At 36.6% G+C, this 23,769-nt stretch overlaps 1 protein-coding gene across 3 annotated transcripts in view; it reads right to left on the reverse strand.

Annotated features, from left to right (window-relative positions):
- Positions 1 to 23,408, reverse strand: part of LOC150077377 (uncharacterized) — a 93,699-nt gene extending 70,291 nt beyond the window's left edge. For all 3 annotated transcript variants that reach the window (XM_090386913.1, XM_090386914.1, XM_090386911.1), the window contains exon 1: positions 23,288 to 23,408. In XM_090386913.1, the coding sequence (XP_090243039.1) occupies positions 23,288 to 23,292 (5 nt within the window). In that variant the 5' untranslated portion in view covers positions 23,293 to 23,408. The remainder of the gene's footprint in view (positions 1 to 23,287) is intronic.
- Between the last annotated feature and the right edge of the window lie 361 nt (positions 23,409 to 23,769).

Consider the following 23,769-nt stretch of genomic DNA (forward strand, 5'->3'; position numbering starts at 1 on the left):
GGTTTCTGACCAGTATAGATATAGGTTGGCTATTATGCATGAGGCTGGGCTGCCCATAGGTGTTCCATTGGTTTGGTGATATACTGTATCGCCATCATATATGAAATTATTGGAAATACATAAATTAAGTATGTTGTTCCAGTAATAGGTGTTGCAGGAAATAAAATTCTTATGTTTATCATATATATCTTTGAGTACCAATTTGAGATTGGTTTGATTGATACTGGTAAATAGGCTATGGAAATCAAAGGTTTGAATATTATTGACTGTATTACTTTGCAAAAATTTTAATACAGGTTGGTTGTTGCCTATGATTTTGCTGTTATGTATCTTATTCATCAGTGGTTGCAGTAGTCGTTCAAGTGTTTTTCCTGATTTGTGTACATAACTATTTTTGCATGAGGTTATGAATCTGAAGCCTGTTGGTTTTTTATGAAATTTAGGAATGAAGTAGATGTAAGGTAAGCTGTAATTATTTAAGTTGAGCTTTAGTTTTTTGTTGAAGGCCATTAGTTTTTTTGTAATGATATTACATGTACTGGAAATAGGTTTGTAGGTATTGCTTGAGTTAAGTTCATTAGTTAAAGTATATGTATAAAAATATTTGCAAATGAATGCAAATCAGGGCACATACTATAACTTGACTGCATTAAAACAAAAACTGCTAGATTTTCACAAAAACTTCGTAATCACACCGGTAGATAAAGCAGCCAATAATTTTGCATTCATTTGCAAATATTTTTATACATATACTTTAACTAATGAACTTAACTCAAGCAATACCTACAAACCTATTTCCAGTACATGTAATATCATTACAAAAAAACTAATGGCCTTCAACAAAAAACTAAAGCTCAACTTAAATAATTACAGCTTACCTTACATCTACTTCATTCCTAAATTTCATAAAAAACCAACAGGCTTCAGATTCATAACCTCATGCAAAAATAGTTATGTACACAAATCAGGAAAAACACTTGAACGACTACTGCAACCACTGATGAATAAGATACATAACAGCAAAATCATAGGCAACAACCAACCTGTATTAAAATTTTTGCAAAGTAATACAGTCAATAATATTCAAACCTTTGATTTCCATAGCCTATTTACCAGTATCAATCAAACCAATCTCAAATTGGTACTCAAAGATATATATGATAAACATAAGAATTTTATTTCCTGCAACACCTATTACTGGAACAACATACTTAATTTATGTATTTCCAATAATTTCATATATGATGGCGATACAGTATATCACCAAACCAATGGAACACCTATGGGCAGCCCAGCCTCATGCATAATAGCCAACCTATATCTATACTGGTCAGAAACCTCATTTCCACAGAAACTAATACTATTTAGATATATAGATGACCTCATAGTAATTAACTGCCCGAATTTCATCCAGGATTATGCACATCTATACCCTAGCGAACTTGTACTAGAAAGAACTAACAATTCTGACACAGCAGCCCAATTTTTGGATCTAGACATCAATATAAAAAATGGTATAGCCTCCATCAATTTGTACAACAAACGTGAAGCTTTCAACTTTAGCATAGTAAACTATACACAATGGAATTCCAATATTTCCAAACAGGTACATGCTAACGTTATCTTAGCACAATGCATCAGAATTGCAACGATATGCAGCGACAAAACAACAGTTATTGATAACATCAGATCATTGTACAGTAAACTGACCAGAAATCTTTTTCCTATTAAATACCTGCGTCATCATATCAATAAAGCCCTTAACATATTAAGGCACAAAAACTTAATAGATATCAATATAAACAGCATTATTAGTTTATAACTAATAATTACTCCCATACGCATCAAGTTTGTAAATAGTGTAAATACAATACACTAGGCCTCTTTGGTGTCTTACGGTCTGGAAAACTTGTACCCACCGATTGGTCTAACATAGTGTATTACCTTGTAATTATCTTGTAATTAATTTTGATTATATCTTGATTTATTTATCTATTTATTTGTTAATTGTAACTTATATATATCTTACACTTTAACACAACTGACTTAAGTACATGGTGCACCTACTCTCGGACAGTCGTTCAGGGTCCTAACTATAGGAACGGGTTTGCAACCCCGAACTACCCTAGCCCAACTTTATATCCCTAATTTCATCATCTTTTTGCTTTACTAAATTCTACATTTTATACTCTGTGAGCGATTAGTGTAACGAAAGCAATATCAGAGTACTATTTTTCTCACTATACCAAATCATAATTTTTCGCCTTAACAAAGTTTAGCTACTCTACTGCTACTTTGTAAGCAATTATATTTCTTTGCTATCCCGAAAGTTTGAGTATCATGTACTTAACTTGAACCTAGCGTAGCTCCACCGCTTACGTAAATTACAAAATATACATACACCAAAATTCGTCTAACGCTAGGTGCCGCTAGCGTTTCTTCACATATATACACTGTTTAGCCTCCGGCTCTTTCTTTTTTGTCGACCGGTCACGTAGCGGTAAGTTATTGACATTCTTGTCATTCTTGTCAATCGGACACTCGCTTCCTTTGTCTTCTCTTTTTGGCGGGTTACTTACTTCTGTAAGGTCATCCATGTTCTGTATGTTATACTTTGGAATAATATTTTTGCTTAACTTGTATTTTATTTTTTCAAAATTTATATTCTAAATTATTTTTTACAACGTGTCCGCGTACACGTGTTTTTTTTTTTTTTTTTTTTTTTTTTTGACATACAGAACATGTCAGAAACAGAAGTAAGAGTATTGCTGTTCTTTTTCATAATTTAGGTGGATGACCTCTGAAGATGACACAGAAATTATGAAAGATACTGCAATGCTATTTCTACTTTGGTCGTTCTTTTCAATAATCTGCTATTTCTATTTTCGTTCTTTTCAAATTTTACATTTTTCAAAATTCGCACTTTGTTTATAACGTTACTCTTTTCCGTTCTTCCCCCCCTTTATTCAACATACATCGCTCCCAGGGTACACGGTATTTTCATTATTAGCATAAGTTAAATTAAAGATTTGCACATAACATTAAAATAATTTTCTATATATATATATATATATATATATATATATATATATATATATCGAGCTGCTTCGCACAGGTAAAATAGGATTAATATAATTTTATTTTACTGTTTTTTTATAATTTTGATTTTTGAAACCGTGCGAAGCCACGTATTTTTGCTAGTTCATGACAAAACATTGTTCTGTATTGCAAATGTAGTTTGACTTATATCTCTCACACAAACACACACACCTTACTTGTTCAACAAACGCTTTTTTTATATTCACAGGATAACATTTCTGTTACTGGTAATTCGAGTACCATTTTTGATTCTACAACGTTCATCGGCATATTACGGAAAAGAGGATGTACGAATTGAAACTTCCTACCGGAAAGCTATCTCCGTTAACCAGAAACGAAGTGATGCATAACGTTTGCAGCTGCATTGGGAACAAAAATTGTATTAAACATACATCGACTCTCTTTCTCCTTGATTATTGATCCCTGTTGATGCGCTACAGTGCCTTATGATCTGCAAGTTGAATCCATATTCACTATCTACTTGAAATATATGTAGTTCTTCAGTGAGGTCAAAAATAAGAAAAAAATCGAAGCGACCATTATTAATATTCCACTTTATTTCAAAACATTTGCCCAATTAAATCGTTATTTAACCAACATCAACAATACGAACATAGCAAAAAAATTATAAATTTATTTTTATTTGTCTGCCACTTCAATTTTTTTTTTTTTTTTTTTTCAACTGGGATTTAGACTTTTAACTTCTGGTTATTTACAGCGTTAGCTATATTGAATTGAAAATTCTTTGACCGTTCTCTTATCAAATTTTAATAATTTTTCGCTTAACCTCAAAAGAGCACCATGAAGAATTATTCTAAAAATATAACAATAATAATATTCTTGTTTATGCTCTCATGCTGGTGGTCAGCACGATCACCAGGTCAGTAGTTTACAATAAATCATCAATACAAACGTTAATCGTATTTAGCAGTCACCGGCTTGAACCTCGGTCCACTCAAAGAGGGCGGGCTACTGCACTCTTGTTCCCGACCACCCGGCTATGTTTGCACTGCGCATGTTTCTTACATAAATTCCAAACCTTTCTGGGGATGCACTAGTATAGTACTAATAGTAACGATGCCAAATTATGCAAGGAAGCGAACTTATTCCGCAATTGCCAAAAAAAAAAAAAAAAAAAGCTGAACAGATCATCATTTGCCCATCGCAAAAAAGTAACTATTCAATTCCACCTTAAACTTTTTGGCAGACTCTACCTTGGAAGCCATCTTATTCTCATGATCAATAACACGTTGCCCAATCATGTACTTCATGAGATCTAATCTGCTGTGCTGTTTATTCCAGAAATTTTATATTTTTGCTCCTTGTTCTAGTTTCACTCACCAACGGGAATATGCCTCCTTTTTTTCCTGTAAGGGCCTTAAACACCTATATCATGTGTTTAAGGTCCTGTGGTGTCTGGTCTCTCTAGTCTGTGTAGTCTACATCTTCTAAGACGCTCTTCATAGGTGTAACCCTTAGCACTCCCAATAAAACTACTAGTGGTCCTTCTAGAAGCATTTCCGTCTTTAGGCGAGATGTTGCCATCTTTCAGATCGATTTTTCTTATGTGTAACCGATCCTAGGCATTCTGAAGCACCGCTGACTGGTCCCGATTGTTAACCATCCTACCTACCTTTAAATAACTAGCAAACTTTGACAGCACATTTTCATGTGTAGCCTCGTCAGTATCATTGAGCAAAATCATAAACAGGAGGGAGGGATCGAACGCTGAACCCCGTTCGTTCACTCACCGTCAATAATTACAGTAATGTATCACTATTACATTATTCGTCATAAATGTAATTAAGAATTACTAAAACTATACACTTTCATGTGAAAGCTAAGCAAATACAGTAGTCAAGCATCTTATCTAATCAGTTTAGCTAAGCACCAAAATTAATACCGTAGAACCTAAATTCCAAATAGCAAATGCTTAATGTACGGTACTCACCTTATACAATCTGCAATAGTTATTAGGGTGAAATGATAGCTAAATTTTGGGTTAAATAATTTAAATTAGTAGATTAAAAAGCGAAATAAAAAATAAATTAATTTAATTTGACGGAATTTAAAATAAGCGCAAGGAGGCAGAAGTGCACAACTCCGTCCCTGGTTGTCATGAAGGAAAGTTAATTAAAAAACTCTGAGTAATACTCACTCTCTACTTAACTTTGCCAACTGAAGACGTTTTTAACTAAACGAAAGTCCATTGTTATGACTATTGGCCTTATCAGTTTTATTTTACTCAGAGTTTTTTAATTAGTTTTATATTACTCAGAGTTTTTTAATTAACTTTCCTTCATGACAACCAGGGACGGAGTTGTGCACTTCTGCCTCCTTTCGCTTATTTTAAATTCCGTCAAACTAAATTAATTTATTTTTTATCTCGTTTTTAATTTACTAATTTAAATTATTTAACCCAAAATTTAGTCATCATTTCACCCTAATAACTATTGTAGATTGTATAAGGTGAGTACCGTACATTAAGCATTTGCTATTTGGAATTTAGTCTAACAATTACGGTATTTTAAGAACTCTATAATTTCTCATATTATACCGTAGAACCTCAAAAATCCACAACTTTTTGAATATTTCTCCCACAGTAGTCGATCGCACAAGGAAAGATTTAAAATACGCCAGCAGGGCTTTTAAAAAAAAACACAGTCAGTTTTAAGTTTTTTCATTAATAATTTCCAAACATCAATTTCTCTCTGCTTTACATATTTCCTAGATGTCATTCTTACTATGTATTTGCAAAATATAAAATCATTCATTTTGCGAAACAATCAATACAATTTGTTCACAGTATAATACTTAACAGTATAGTTGTATGTATTTAGTTTTTAAGGCGTTTCAATTGCTGAAATTATATCGCATTGTTTATACAATATTGGACAATCGCAACACCCACATCGGGGGCAGCATTCGAACCAGTGACATTTACTTCTTAGGCAAGTACCGGAATTTTCAAAAATCCAGTACGTCTCTGTCCCGAGGATGCTGGATTTGAGGTGTTCACTTATAAAGATTTAAATAAGATGTGTATTAAAGATTTAAAATTTATGACATCAGTTCTGAAATGATGGAAATTTTTAAAATTTGGCATTGTTTTGCTTACATTCACTTGAGTCTGTTTTTTTTTTAATTGTTGACAAAACGTAATGACCACGTTGACTGTCACTTTGAATATTCTACTTGTTGCAATATACAGAAATCCATAACTTTGTTCAAGATCTTGGCACTGCTAAAAGGCCAACTTGGAGACGAAGGGAGACAACATAGCACAAATTAGGTCTCTGGAACAGATTCGACTATGCAATAACTCTAGTCGCATGATGAGGTGAAAATACCGGTGTTTGCCTTTCGTATCAGTTTCGTGAAAATCAAACGGCAAAAATTGAATTTCAAAATAATGAAGTAATAGTTAAGATAAGAAAAGGAGTTGGGCAGGGGTGTGCATTATTACCATTATTATTTAATTTGTACAAGGAGGAAGCTCTAGAGAGAATGAAGTGTAAAACCAAAGGAAAAGACATAGGAGGAGTACAGGTGTAACTCATACCGTTTGCAGATGATATAGCAGAACTAACGGAAAATGAAGAAGAGTTGAAAAACACAACAGAAGTAATGGAAGAAGTTTTCTTAGAATACGAGTTCAAAATTAACACAAAAAAGACAAAAATAATGGTTGCTGGAAAAGAAAGTCAAAGAAAAACAGACAAGATAGAAATAGATAACAAGGAAATTGAACAAGTAAGTTCATTTGTATATCTTGGAAGCAACATACAAGAGGATGGCAAAAGCCATTTAGAAATAAAAAGAACTGCAATAGGGAAAGAAGCACTTAGGAAAAAGAAATCATTTACTGCAAGCAAAATAAACAAAGAAAAGAGGAAGAGATTTTTGAAAACCTATACATGGAGCATACTGCTGTATGGATGTGAAACATGATCAATAACAGCAACAGACTGGAGGAGAACTGAAGCATTTGAGATGTTTTTCCGGAGAACATTGATGAAAATCAACTGGAGAGACAAAAATACGAATGAAGAGGTTCTCAGAGTAGCTGAGGAACAAACAACAATCAAGACTACCACAATAAAGAGGAAGATACGGTTCCTAGAACATCTCTGGAGACACAATGATTGGACAGTAAACATACTGGAATGACAGTTTAAAGAGAAAAGAAGCAGAGGACGACCAAGAAAAAAACCCAAATTGGGTTTGAGTGGAGAAAAAAGATCTCTATGGCGACAGGGCTTGGCGCTTAGAATGAGGCGCCTCCGTAGCCAGGTGGAGGAGCAGCAGTGCGTAGCACATGCTTCTTGATTAGACCGGGGTTTGAGCCCGTCACCACCAAATAAGGAGGATGCGGAAAGGTCAGGGAATGACCACCGCATATCCGGAGCAATATGGCCTTAGTTGCTAATGCTCCTAAAAACCAAATAACAAACAAACAACAGCTTAAAATGATGAAAGCAGAATAGGTTCTTTTTCAGCGCTCAGATGAATAGGCTACGTACTTTGCAACCATATCCGCAAGTCATCTGCAGTAACAGGTCTACTTAATAATAAAAAAAATAATAAATAAATAAAAAAGTCATAATCATCCAGGGAAGGTTGTGACAGTGTACATGAGTCATGAACCTGCAATAAAATAAGTTGGAAATTCGCAACATCATCGAAAAGTAATTCATTGTACTCATTTTTACCTGTCATTGTACGAACATAACAGAATGGAATTCCATTTTAAATGTATCTGCTCTTCTAATTCGATTTAAATCATATTACACTGATCCGTAGAATAAGATTTCTAATTCCCTAATTCTTGACTTCAACCACAATATTGTGGATATAACTTCGGAACCGTGATGGCATGTTGTATTACCATGGTACCTGCCCGCCCACTGATGATGAAGCCCAATAGCTTCGAAACGATCGTCTGGGTGGTGGTATCCTCTGAAAATAAATAACAGTAGTCTTCTCTACTAGAGATGCGTTATTTATTTGAAGTAGTGCAATACCGCTATCTCATTGTGAAGGCAACCACAATATGAAATACAATTAAAACGATGCCTTCTACACTACTTATGTAGTTCAAATTTATGGGTTAACTATGGTGTATTTACACCGAAACTATATGCAATATGATTACGTATCCTAATTAATTAGGATCACAGGCCGACATTTGACTTATATCCTCATTTGGAAATACTGTTTTAAGAAGAGCCGTGATCTCGAGCTGCTACAATCTTCACATTTCTTGAACCAAAGCTGATCACACACACACACACAGAACAGACTGAACTGAAATCATTTTCCAGGAATGTACGTTTAAACTGTGGGTGGATGCTTTAGTGTTTCTTAAAATCCTGTTGCTGCTCCTGCTGTATATTAAGCCCGCTACGTGTTGAACGATTTGATGGAGTACTTTCTGGCAGTCGGTCTTGGCTTTTTCGTTTACGACTTCTTTGGGCTTCAAAGACTCTTCGTCGTTTTCATTTGCAGTATCAACTTCCATGACTCCTTCTTCTAAATTCACTTCTAACATTTCTGGGGATATGTAAGGCTCTGAAAATGTGGATGAATCTTCTCCGGCTTCTTTGTTCAACTCCATCGCACGCTGTAATTTCTTCCACAGTTGAAACAGCTTAGATCTCTGCTTTGTACTCAATGGAGGTGGTTTTGATGGTAGCATTGCACGTATACGTTCTCTATACGCCTTACAACGGTTACTATTAGTCTTCGACATGTTGAATAATAAATTCTTTTCCGTCGAGAATTTCTGTTAAATACGGTGGAGAATAACGAAAGAAATACATGACGCAATCAGTAGGAGTACTGATTGGGTCATGTGTCGCTCGTGCCTGGTACGGAGTGGTACAATGGTGGAGGGGGATGAATCATTTAGTGTCGCATTTTCTGACGATTTTTGTCAATCCACGGACGCATTGCATGTGTACATGCGCTATACGCCTTACAACGCTCACTACAATGTAACCCCGCTTCATGATTGGTTCACTGTACGATCAAATCACTTTACGATGGACACTCCATAACAAAATACTGTTCACTATACGATATGCAGTAAGCGCCAGTCATTGTGATCACGTTTACGAATTGAATTATAATTCTATTAACGGCAATTTTAATAAGCGAAATTGGAGGGAATATTATCCACAGTTTATAAAAGTAAAGATATAAAGCACAGATTTACTTTATTACCTTACCAATTAACAAAATTAATGATACGTGAAAATCGGAAGAATATTTTCCACAGGTTAACAAAGAAAAGGAAGGCTACACCAGGTATTCATCCTTCCAATTACTAACCCAGCCTAACTTCGGTGATCTCACGAAAACCATTACCTAGTACGATAGTTGGCTGTTCAGAGTGCCTGTAATGCGTTTATTTATGACAAGTCGCATTTCATTAGGTTTTTTTTGTCAATTCACGAAAGCAAGTTACTCCCATCTGAAAACTGCCTGGAGTGCGCTTAAGAAGTTTAACTTCAAAAATGTATATGCATACGTGTATCCGTAGTTTCACCTCGTTATTTCAATCTAATTTCAGGTATTTTCTTTCAATCTCTATACACAGAGTATTTTATAATATGTGGGCCGTACTTTCAGTATCGATTGTAAAATGACTATGGAGTAAGAAATAATAAATAAGATTATTCTTATTTTTTTTAAATAATAAGCTGACACATACTTAGTAAAATTACTTAGTTACATGTTTGCTTTTGCTTATTCTTATTTTCGTATTTTTAACTAGTTTTATTATTCTTTACCACTGAAAACTTCAGAGCCTTTTTTTTTATTCAAAGAGCCATACCTCTGTAAGCATTCAGGATCGGACACAAGTTTATTCATCTTCTGTGACAGAATAGTGCTATCGTCACTTGTTTGGAGAGGTCTGAATCCGATTTGCATCGACGACTGGAAGAATTTCTAGTGCTCTTCAGTCGAGGTTGTAGTTAGCAGATCTCGGGAGGTGGAATGTTTCCCCATGAAGTATTCCAGGTCCCTCTCCCGCACAACATGTCAATCGGCCCTTGAACACACACACACACACACACACACACACACACACACACACACACACACACACACACACACACACAATGAAATTAATGAAACTGTGGTTTGTAATTATGATCAGACTAGGCCGATACAATTTATTACATTTTCTATGATTATTTATGAGAGCTTCCTTGGACTCAGGGGAGGTACCCATTGACTGGAGATGTGCAAATGTGACCCCAATTCACAAAGGGGGATCAAAGGCTGACACAAGTAATTATAGACCTGTGAGTTTAACTTCTGTTCCCGGAAAATTAATGGAGGCACTGGTGAAAGAAGCACTGCAGGATCATCTAGACAAGACTTCAGTTATAGCTAGGACACAGCATGGTTTTGTTAAGGGGAAGTCTTGCCTGACCAATTTGATTGGATACTATGATGCAGTCACAAAAGAACTGGATGCAGGGAATAACTTTGATATTATATACTTGGATCTTAGAAAGGCTTTTGATACTGTTGCACATGGAAGACTGCTGCACAAATTGGAGCAGTGTGGCATTGGAGGCAAGTTGCTGCTATGGATAAAGGGGTGGTTGAGGGGGAGAAGACAGAGAGTGGTAATCAATGGACACTGCTCATCGTGGACTAATGTTATTAGTGGAGTCCCTCAGGGTTCAGTATTGGGGCCTTTATTGTTTTCTGTATTTATAAATGATATTGATGATGGTATATCAGGCTTAATGTCCAAGTTTGCAGACGATACGAAGGTTGGCAGGGTTGTCAAGGACACTACTGACACTATGCTGCTGCAACAGGATTTGGAAAGGTTGAGCAGATGGGCTTCGAGGTGGCAAATGAAGTTTAACATTGACAAATGTAAAGTACTACATATGGGAAACAGCAACCCCAGAGCAACGTATCAACTCTGTGGTACTACACTGACAGTGGTAGAGAATGAAAGGGACCTGGGGGTGGTGGTGCAGGCAGATATGAAGTTCTCTGAGCAGTGCAGACGAGCTGCAAGAGTAGCTCATGGTGTATTGTCAATGATATATAGGAATTTTTCTAGCAGGGATAAGGAGGTGATTATTCCCTTGTATAAGGCAATGGTCAGGCCACACCTAGAGTACTGTATACAGGCCTGGAGGCCTCATTTCAGGAAGGATGTAGAGCTGCTGGAACGAGTACAGAGAAGGGCAACTAGATTGGTGAATGGGACAAAGGGGTTCTCTTACGAAGAAAGGCTTAAGTTTTGCAAATTACAGTGTCTGGAAACTAGGCACCAGCGGGGTGATCTGATAGAGGTGTACAAAGCCTTGAATGGTTTGAGCATGCTCAATGCTGATGGGATTCTTCCTCTAGCTCAGAAAAATCACCTGAGAGGGCATAAATTCAAATTGAGGAAAGACAGATGTAGGATAGATGTGCGGAAATTTGCCTTTAGCCAGCGGGTGGTTGGTGGGTGGAACAGACTTCCATCCCTTGTCGTGGAAGTTGATAGCCTAAATAAGTTTAAGGCTCAGCTGGACAGGTATTTCGAACGAACAGAGGGGTGAAGTGGAAGTGGTTATTTTTATTTATTTATGTTACTTTTTTTTTTTTTTTTTTTTTTTTTTGGCTGATGCTGCATAAGCTTGCTTTCTTGCATCAAATGCCTCTACTAATGCTAATGCTAATGCTAATGCTATATGAAATATTGACTGGAATGAATTTGAAACGTCTATAAAGACAGATTATATAACCTTTAACTGGACTAGACTAGATTTCATTTCTACTGCTAATCTGGTCGATCAAATATCTACCTCCCTATTGAAAGCGTCATAAATCAACGAATAAAAAGATTGTCACCCCAAGGAATTGTGCTTGGTGGAACCACGAGCTAACAGTACTGAATTAAGAAAGTTAGTTCATTCTGCCAGGAAAAAAATACTAAAGTCACAGGCACTGGCCAGAAAACAAGGTAGATCGACTTCGTAATGAATACTTGACTATTAAAAATAGATATACCAAATAAATTCTAAATAGGAAGCGTGACATGTAAAGCAATTTGATTTGGCTGGTGATTTGAAATATCATACGGAAATACGGGAAGCAAATATTGATTATACTACAGAAAATCAATCAATGTGAACCCTTTACTACAGACGATTTGCAACAAATTCTACAGAAGATCAACACAGTATTAATAAATTCTTTCCGCAGGTTTTATTAGCATTATATAATAAGTGTTTGTGCGATGGTATATTCCCCAAAGAATGGAAAATAGCCTTGATAAAACTGGTTAGGAAGCCCAACAAACCGGCCCAGCATCCAAAGTTATACCGAGCAATAGCACTTCTGGCTAATTTGGGAAAACTATTAGAGCGTTTAATCGTCCTACGAACAACACAAATGTTGGTAGATAAAAACAAGATTTCTGATAAACAATATGGGTTCACTACAGGTAGATCATATGAAGATGCTCTTGTCTCTTATATACAAAGTTCTAGTGCCAAGTATGAATTGGCAATATATGTGGATTTTGAGGGGACCTTTGACTCTCTCTGGTGGGAAGGAGTCCTTGACCGCCTAAGTAAACTGAATTGCCCTTATCAATTATATTTATTATATCTCAGACAGATACATAATAGTGAAGTCACAACAGCATAGTCTAAGAAGGCAGGTTACGCGCGGGCGCCCTCAGGAATCGGTATTGGACACGTTACTATGGAACATGAACTAAATGAATGGCTTGAAAGAGATTTTGACTTTTGTAGATGACCTTACTCTCACCGTTCGAAGTAGATCAAGAGCAGACATCGGAGCAATATGGCCTTAGTTGCTAATGCTCCTAAAAACCAAACAACAAGAGCAGACATACAGCAAACTGCTAACTACATCCTTAATGATCTCTACCAGTGGTCTGTTAATAACAAATTAATAATAAATCCTAGTAAAACAAAAATGATGATTTTTTTAAAACAACTAGATCACAGAAGACCACCACAAATTAAAATGTATCAAATATAGCTAACATTAGTAAAAGAAAATAAATATCTTGGAATTCTGATGGACAATAAGTTAAGCTTTCATCCTCATTTGATATATCTTGCGGAGAAAATTAAAAAGTTCTCAGGAATAACAATTAGAATTTCAAGAGCAGACTGGGGTCTTTGTAGAAAAACGCTACTTTTATATTACAAAGCAGTGTTCTTACCTATTGTCACATATGCAGCAGGAGCCTGGTTTTAGAGAGCTAGAATAGTAAGATTTGCTAACAAGTTACAAACGATACAAATATTAATATTAGTTGTTGTCAATCATGCATGTTAAACAGTATCAACTGCAGCATTGCAAGTATTAGCTGGAACTACAGTATGCCAACTAGATTTATATGTTATTTTTCGCGGATTATACTACATAATTAGGTAAAAGGGAGAATACAACTATATATCTAAATATACAGCTCAATTTACAGGCTAATCCAAAGATAGAGAATAAAAAATATTGGAATGAACTGATTAATCTATGGCAGACCAGATGGGACAGTTCTTCAACGGGAGTCGTAAGAAGAAGTTTTATGCCACAAGTTACCTATATAGACAAGAACATGGTTTTCTATGGGAATGGAAACTTCATATATAATAACAGGACATGGGTCCCTCAATAAAAAAATTATTCCAACTGGGGCTACATGATACAGATTTATGTGCATGTGGAGCTGTAGAAAACTGGAAGCATGTACAGAGTTGTTAAAATTAAAGTATCCCTATGTAGAACGCTCTGGAGCGAGTTCTAAGGCTCGTACTGAAGAGTAATTTGGACAACAGGTACAATAAAGAATGCGCCATTTATTGGAAAACAAAATTAGTTACAAAATTTGCCACTATATGGCGCTGTGGGACAAATCACTTGAACAGCGCTACAATTGTTCAATGTGTCCTCCATTTTAGCAACAACAGTTTCCATTCGAAGAACAGCATTTTCTACAGCAGAACGTAACATGCCAAATGGAATAGCTAGCACATGACATCTAATGCTGTCCTTCAGATCTGCAGAGTTTGACATCCTTCCCGATACACCTGGTTCTTCAAAAAACCCCACAACCAGAAGTCGCATGGGGTGAAGTCCGGTGATCGGAGTGGCCAAGATGTCTGGAAACAACGGCTGATGACCCATTCGTCTGTAAAGTGTAGCTTTAGCAATCGTTGGACACAACGGTGGATGTGGGGTGGCGCACCATCTTGCATGAATATGGTATCCTGACGGTACCCACGTTGTTTCAGCTGTGGTATTGTGAAATTTTCCAACATTTCATAATATCGCTGTCCAGTGACGGAACAGGTGCAGGGTACAGTCGGTGTTGCCTGTTCAAACAAATATGGCCCAATCATGAATGTGGCCATAAATCCACACCACACCACACTGTCACTTTTGGAGAATGCAACGGGACTTCTTGGGTTTTCTGTTGCCCAAATGCGACATTTGTGCTTATTCACTTGTGCATTTAAGCAGAAGTGGGCTTCAGCACTCCAAAGGATATGTTCCATGGCCAAGTGATATCCACTGTCATTCGCGCCAGAAACTGAAGTGCGTATGTGAAACGAATATCTGCGTCACCATGCTTTAGCTGCTGTAGCATATGCATTTTGTAAGGATAGTAGTACCGCAACACTTGACGCATTACTAGCCTTACAGTGGAATACGGCATGTCCACTTCACGAGAAACAGTTGGTACACTTGCGCTACCACATGGAGATTGATTCGATAAATCCACGACGGCCATAGCCACATCTTCAACGCGAGAGGTGTCCACTCGTTTTCGACCTCTACCTGGTTGAACACCAAGATGTCCTGTCGCTTCAAATTTCGCAATCATTTTGCGAACGGCACAAACAGTCATAGGTCCACGTGGGCCTTATGCGCTTCTGACGCTGGAATTCTCTGATAGCCGCAGCTGCTTTGTTGCTGTTCTGATAGTACTGTACAGCTTCACTAACAGCGCCTTTTCCTGCAACGTTGTTGGCATTGCTGCTGCTGTAATGCAGGCAAACATCAGCTGTATGATTTTGAAGAGACTGCTTTGTTTTTATACATCCTTAGTATACATTCTTAGTACTGAGACAGTACAGTAGAACTGAGTAGTGGCGCTCTGGCAATAACTTACGATTATGCAAATAACCTAAGTTATTTGCATAATCGTAACTTTGCAAATAACTTACGATTATAAAAAACGATTATGCAAATAACTTACGTTATTTGCATAATCGTAACTAAGATAGTTACGCGTCATACAGTGACAAATTTTGTATCTAATTTTTTTTTTTTTTTTTTTCAATAAATAGCGAGCGCATTCTTTATTGTCCAAATTTCTCTTCCATCATGGGGGAGAAGTTCTCTTCTCCCCCATGATGGAAATTTTTCAGAAATTAAGAATTTGCTAAGGAAGTATTTAAAAGAAAACAGGTTTGCTGAGATTTTGAGAGTAACAATTAGTACCGAAGTGGGAGTCGACAGATTTTTTTTTTTTTTGATTTTTTTGTTTTAAAATTTTTACTTTTTAAATTTTCTAATTTTCTTCTTATTTATTATGTATTACTTTTTAATTTTTTATATATGTTTATTTTTTTATTTTTTAACACCACAGGAACTCTTATTCTTTCTTCCTTTATTTCCCTATTTATTTATTTTTTTCTTTCTTTCTTCTTCTACTCTGGAGTGGTCCCCTCAGAGGAATCTGGCTCGCCTTTTGGCAACATCAGTTGGGTCAGTCTCGAATTGAGACAGCACGAGCACTATTGGGACTGGCGTGGTGTGGACGAGTACTCAGAATCATCTCTCCAGGTCACGGGTTCCCAACTTGTGTTCCGCGGAACCCTAGGGTTCCGCCGATAACATTTGGGGTTCCGCAACAAAATTAGTTTTTGAGCTCTAATTAATAGTTTAAAATATGTATGAAAAATTTATTTAAATAAAGTTTCAAAAATTATTAATATTCCACAGGGAGAGGCGACCTGCGCACAGACTCTGCGCGGCTCGCATTTTTGAAAAATAAAATCCGGTTAGTCTAATGGTGGATGAATGAATCGAATACCTGCATTCGATTCTCCCACCACTAATTGAGTCATACCCCCTGACGAAATCATCTGTAGTGAAGTGTAGGCGGTACAGCGTACGAGCCGGCGTATCAGTCATAGACCGGTGGTGTTTTGCACTGCAATCATTTTGTGATGTCTTATGTACTTTTCATATAAAAATAAAGTGGGCATCGTATTAATTTATAATATTACGATTGTGTATATCCCAAATTAAAATATAATGGATCGTTGTTTGAGAGAAGGAGTTTTAAAAAAAAGTGTAGCAAGCAGTTCACATGTTTCTAGTGACAAGGAGACTGGTAAACGGTTGCTGACGAAAATACAGATCAAGGCACTACATTACTTGTGTAGCAGATGAATCGAGGAAAAGAGAAGTGTTGTTTGTCAATACTAAAACATCGCTAAGTCATAAAAAACGTATAAATACGACTCGAGTTATTTATTACTCGGATTCACGACCACAGGAAATCCCGAGGCCCCTGATGCGTTATGTATATTATGCAATAAGATCTTATCAAACAGTTCGTTAGTACCAGCTAAATTGCTCAGACATTTTGAAATGAACCATTCAGAATATAAAAATAAAGATGTCAAATTTTTTGAAAAAAAAACTTCAGTTTTTTTTCAAAATATTTTATGACGAAAATGTTGTCGGATAACGAAAGGGCAACAATGGCTTCCTACAAAGTAAGCTATCGTATAGGGCTCGCATGGTGAAGCGCATTCAATTTCTGAAATTCTCATAAAACCATGCATCAAAGATGTTGTTCAGCGTATGTTCGATGAGAAATCCTGTCAACAAATTGATGAAATTTCTTTCTCAAATAATAGTTTAACGCAGAATTCATGATATGGCTGAGGATATTGAGCAGGAACTTATTTTAAAACTTCAGTCATGTGCTGAGTACTCTTTACAATTAGATGAGACAATGGACGTTGCAAACCTATCAATTTTATTAGTTTTCGTTCGTCATTACTACAATAATTCTATTGAAGAAGACATGTTACTCTGTGAAAATTTACAAACCAATACAAGAGAAATGATATTTAAATGTATCGACGATTTTATGAAGACTCGTCGAATAAGTTGGGAGAAATATGTCGAAGTCAATGATAGGATCTATGAAATGGACAGTAACACGAATTAAAAATGTACAAGTAGTCACTGTGTTCTTCATAGACATGCACTGGTTGCTCGAAATATCCCTTCATCTTTAAAATGTATTTTAGATGAAGCAGCGAAAACTATTAACTTTTTGAAAACACGATTATTTCAAATTATGTGTGAAGATATGGGCAGCCAACATATATCTTTGCTGGTACATACTGAAATTAGATGGCTGTCACGTGGCATAGTTCTTGTCAGATTGCTTGAATTACGAGAGCTCGCCATATTCTTACACAATGACAAATTTCTATTAGAAGATCGCTTTAGAAACGTTTCGTGGTTGAGTCAAATTGCTTATCTGGCGGATATATTCACAAAATTGAAATGATGTTTCTCTCTCCCTCCAAAGAAAAAATGTAAATATTTCCAACACAAAAGATAAATTACGATCATTATTACGAAAGTTACAATACTTCATCATGGCTGTTGAAAAAAATAATATGGATCCATTTCCAACTTTAAATGACTTTTTACAGGAATCGAATTGTGAAATTGACAAGGAAATTCGAAAAGAAATTATTTCTCATCTAAAATGAATAACTGTGGAATAAAATGAATACTTTCCTCTACTAAAAGTTGACCGTAACTATTGGGTTTTCAATCCTTTCAATATTAAAGAAAAACCATAGGAACTATCTACTTCAGAATATGAAAATCTTTGACCTGACGTCAAACAGCCAAATAAAAGTTAAACTTAATGGAGTTTCATTACACGAGTTTTGGTGTGAGTTAAAAGAACCCCGGGGGCTCACATCTGGTGAGTATGGGCTTGGCACACACCCAAGGTCCTGAGCTGGATATCATCATTCTTCTCTTTCTTGGTGATACCCTTCTACTTTTGATTCTCTCTCTCTCTCTCTCTCTCTCTCTCTCAGGGTTACTCGGGAACTTTTTTTTTTCTGGTATTAATATCCATCATATGGATATTAATAATAATAATAAAAGAATATCTAAATTTATTCAAAAAGGCAATTCGTTGTTTGTTGCCGTTTAGTGCCACATATTTGTGTGAAAGCGGATTTTCGCTCTACACTGTGACAAAAACAAAATACAATAAGTTGGATGCCACTCTCCTGATATTAGAATTCAACTGTCCACAATTAAGTTAGGAGAAATGTGTCGATGTATGTAGCGATGTTGCGAAGTCAAATTTTGAAAGAATATTAAAAGAAAAGAAGACGTTTAATCCTTCACATTAATTACCAGTTTGAATTAATATTTGCTTTTCCATTATTAATCATCTTTTTTTTTGTTTTGTTTTTTTGTATTTTCAATAAATTATTTTTGATTTGTTGTTTTATTTATAATCAATAAACATTGTCAGGGTTAAAAAAATTTTTATCAAGGTGAAAAGGGTTCCGCGATTAAAATAAGTTGGGAAACGCTGCTCCAGGTGATTGATGCTTCTGAGTAGCCAAAAGCGGCCAGACACAACAACATAATACACACAAACCTACATTACTCACTCATCTGGCCCATTTGTAGTCATACTGTTCTTCACAGAAATGCGAGACGGAGTTGGGGGCCTCCGTAGCCAGGTGGGCAGGAGCAGCAGTGCGTTGCACACGCTTCTTGATTAGACCGGAGTTCGAGCCTGTGACCACCAAATACGGAGGATGCGGAAAGGTCAGGGAATGACCACCGCATATCCCCGGAGCAATATGGCCTTAGTTGTTAATGCTCCTAAAAACCAAATAACAACAGCGAGGCGGAGTTAAACTGACGTTCTAGGAACCTCCCTTTACAAAAACATATGTCCACACAGACACAGCGGCGCAATATGGTTTAAGTCGCTGATGCGCCTAAACAACAACAGCAAGGGTAAACGCTATAGAAGATGACTCTTGAAAGTCCTTAACTCTTTCAGATTCGTAAGCTAACTGCCAATACCCAAAGGGTGTAATGTATTGAAAATATCTTTGCTTTACAAACTGATTCGATGAACCGTAATAATAACGATAGTGCTATAATGGTCAATATTCAGTGCCTATTACGTAACTGGCTATCTGTGCATGGTCGCATACCAGTAAAAGCCATGGAATTTACCACAGCCTGCATTGCATATTTGGCGCACGTAAGTTGTGCAAGGTAGGTGATAAGAATTGCAATTGCATGTGGAGGCTTGTATGGCCTATAAAGAAGTCGACATGGCACATTTGCACACTATTCAAGTTCAAAGTATTTTATTATTTTTTTGGCGGGCTCCAGGGTTTCCCCTATTCGCTGCTGAAAGTAATCTATACATTGTGTACAATTTATAATGATTAATTATACATGAAAAGTACAATGATTAATTATACATGAAAAGACTATTTACAGTGATAGTACATAAAAGACTATATCCAATGATGATACATAAATAAATACTGGGCTTCGGAGTCCAGCAGACTGAACAATACATCAGGTAAAAGTAATCCAAAGAAACAGTCTAGCATTTTACTGAACCTCAGGAGCAAGAATTCTTTTCCTCCGTTTAAACAGTTTCTCTGCATAGGTGGAAAAGGCAGTATAATATTCAGAACAGTTAACCAATCTTGGCAGTTCGGAGCAGTCAAATACATTTGTGAGAAGTTGAAAGTCTAGTCTTAAATCGTCGTACAGAGGACAATGAAAGACGAGATGCTCAACAGTTTCTTGAACACCACAACTACAGAGAGGAGTGTTACTTAATCCTAGTGAGAACAATTTAAAGTTAAGACTTCCATGACCGGTATATAAAAACGTAACGTATAAACCAGGATTGAACCAGTCCATTTTCTTGTCGTAATCAACAACCTCGGGAAAAAACTTAAAGGTCTCCCTACCCAAAGTAGAGGTGGACCAGGTATTTTGCCATGCTCTACAACAGTCATTTCTCATTCTACGATTCAGAGACATGCACTGTTTCTACATTTTCCTGCAAGTCAGTATTATATGTTATACCTTTTACAATCGCAGGAACATTTTTTCTTCTACAGTATAAAAGATAGTGTAACATTACTTCATATTGGATTGGCAGTCGATGACTGAGGACCTGGAGAGCAGCTGTAGAGACAGTTCGACAAGCTCTACTTACAGCGAGAAGAAAGAATCTTTGTGCTTGGGTAAGATATTTTTGAACAAGGGAGTTACCGATTCTGTATCCCCAGGCCCCAGCCGCATAACACACAATTGGTATAAATATACAAGAGTAGTATAATTTAATGGAAGGTTTCTTTACACCAAAAGTACTCCTGGTAATCTTAATAATTTTATAGGTCATAGCTTTTATTTTCTGAAGTACATATTTTGCATGGTAATTAAAATTAAGACGGTCATCAAAATAAATTCCTAAGTATTTATGCTGCCGAGTACTCCTAATCATTTCTCCATTCAACTTAATAACAGGTGGTCTATTCACATCAAGAGAGCCTTTCAGCAACATTTGTTTTGTTTTATTGGTAGAAATTTGAAGTTTATGTGTTTGACACCAGATATCCAAGTCATCTAGAACTTCATTTGCTCTGCACTCTAGCTCCCGGCGGGAATTACCAAAAATCAGAATAGCAAGGTCGTCTGCATAAGCTATCTGAAGGATGTTGTCTCGATCAACCGAGAGCCACCCATCAAGGACCATGTTCCAGCACACAGGGACAAGAACAGAGCCCTGAGGGCAGCCCCTAGAAACAGATCTGGAGACAGAGCAGAATCCTGAGGAAACTGTGATGCTGCGAGAATCAAAGTAATTCGAAAGGAGACGGTATATAGGAGCAGAGACCCCGGCCTCTCTGGACCTCGCCAGGTCACTCGGCCACCAAACAGTGTCGAATGCCCCTTGGAAATCAACAAAGAGACCGAGGACATATTTAGAATTGGACTTTTGAACAGAACTCAAAACCTGACGAATAGCATCAACAGAAGACCTTCCACGTGTAAAGCCAAATTGAAGTGGGGAACTTAGGTTTCTGTCTAAATAGTAATTTAGAAGACGAGAAACAATTAATTTTTCCAAGACTTTGCCAAGGATGAGCAGCAGTGCAATGGGCCTGTAAGAGGCCGGATCATTGGAGGGTTTGTCAAAGGACTTAAGCAGAAGTTTAAGTCTAGCCTGTTTCCAAGCCAGCGGGAATAATCCTGAAGACAGACAAGCATTCAAAAGATTTAATATAATTAATGGGCAATTTTTCCAAAATCTGTACACTATTGTATTAAACCATTCCGAAAAGGAAATGGTTTTAATACAAATTAGTAATATAATGTTTGTCATCCGTCGCCAGATTGGTAGGATGTAGATTCGATCTGTTTCCTCAGACTAGAGAAACCTCTAACGCCATTTTCAGGTGAGATCAGTTAGTCTCTCTCTCTCTCGAGTAGAGGCGTACGGTTCCCTCGATTTTTTTTTTTTTTTTTTTGGAATTTCACCAGCTCATGAACTGACCTAAGAACACACGCAATATACAAAGAGTTCATATAGTAAGGAACCACCCTGTTATGCATTATTCCCAAGGAGAGAAGTAAGTGCGATTTTAATAGTGTGAATAGAAGCAAGTGCGATTTTAATATTTTAAAGGTGTCTGCAATTCCGCCCAGACACGATAGGAGGGAGTATATGATGAGAGTCTTTTAATAGTGTGTAATAGATATTTTAAAATAACGCAAGTATATGACAATATTTGAAAAATGTCTGCAATTCTGCCTAGACACGATAGGAGGGAGTATATGATAAGAGCCGTTTAATAGTGTGTAATAGATATTTTATTAGGGTGTAAAGAATACTGTAATAATAGCCTTATAGTTTAACTGCATTTTTAGTGATCTGTATATAGCAAACTGCACAAAAAAACAAAACGGTGAATCCACGCCCTGGAATCTTTCTTCCCCATTCTCTCTGATATCAAATAAAGAAAAAGCATACTTCATTTGACTATGGACTTGCACAAGTCATTTTTCAGTACAGTACATTTCAGGCTGAAATATTCTGTGGAAAAAAATGTAGTACAGTATGTCATATTTCGTTTGCAACATACAAATAGTACATTTCACTTTTTATATTTACTTATTTTTGTTTTTTTTTAGAATGTTTCTAGCTTTGACGCGCACGCACACACAAACGCGCACACATTTCGGGACCTCAACTCTTTCTCCCCCACACACACACTCCATGTCATTCAGTACTTGTAGCTTTCGCACCGCAACATCGAATAGATGTGAACACGAAACCAAGCACCGAAAAATTCTCCACATCCGTTTGTATGACCCAGGAATATCATTTGTGCAGAAGCGAACTCTTGCAACTTCCTACCCAAATATGTTTTTAGCTCTTCACCGCCACCAGAGTTAATTTTTAAAATGCTGGATTTGTTACTACACTTGGAGTTAGCCACAGAAACGAAATGTAACGGTACGGGTATAACGAAATTCTAGCGCAATTTGTTAGTAAATAGTGTTTAAGGATATCCATAAGTTAAAACGCATGTAAATGATTCGTATATATTTAAATGCGATTAAAGAAACGGGGAAAAAAAAAAAAAAAATGCATCCTGCGGATACAGCGGGAAAGAACCCAGTTTACGAAAGGTGGAACCTAAACAGCAATGTTCTGTTTTGCAGCATACACTGGGTGTGCATATCTCTCTCCCCCGTCTGCAGCTGATCTCTTGGCTGTATGAACTGGTGTAAACCTGGAAATTTTTAAGTTGGACTCCAGCATATCAACACAAATAGGAAGTTATTGGTTCGGACTATTTTACGTAGGTAACTGAACAGCAATATTAATAGAACTAATCGAAGATTACTCATGATTTGAATGATTACTCATTATTTGAAATTTTCGCGAACACTGTTCAGACACACACACAGCGAACATTACAAAAAAAATATATATATATAATAATATATATATATATATATATAATTACAGTATATGACTGACACATTTAATATCGCTAAGAATTCTTACCTCATAAATAATCATCCGGTTTCAGTGCTAAATTAGGAGGATCGTCTCTACAAATCCAGTATTTCAGGACTCACACTATCCTTCACCTAACTTTTTCTTCCTCCTCCGCTCTACTAACCGACATCTGTCACAATGACGTCAAAAATGATGAGCCCATTTTGTGTCACGGTGGTGCTACCGAGTGTATCGCCTCGCGTTCTTCGGCAGCGTTGAACTCTCTCTGCTGACACACACTCAGTTGTGCACTACTGTAAACCTCACCATAGACGACACTGAGAATTGTAACGTTTTGTCTTTTTATATCCTTTCCACACAAAAATTCCATTTCGTGATGTTTATTGCTTCGGCAGTGTAATAAACAGTAATTACGGAGATTAAAAACTTATGATCTTTAAAAACCTGTTTGATTAAAAACGGTTCTGGAGTAGCCTATGGAACCACTGATACGTACGTTTCGAGTTATAAATTAGTAGAAAGCCGTA

The sequence above is a fragment of the Mastigoproctus giganteus genome, chromosome 12 (genome assembly GCF_048544385.1).
Source record: "Mastigoproctus giganteus isolate SK-2022 chromosome 12, ASM4854438v1, whole genome shotgun sequence".
Taxonomy (NCBI): Eukaryota; Metazoa; Arthropoda; class Arachnida; order Uropygi; family Thelyphonidae; genus Mastigoproctus; species Mastigoproctus giganteus.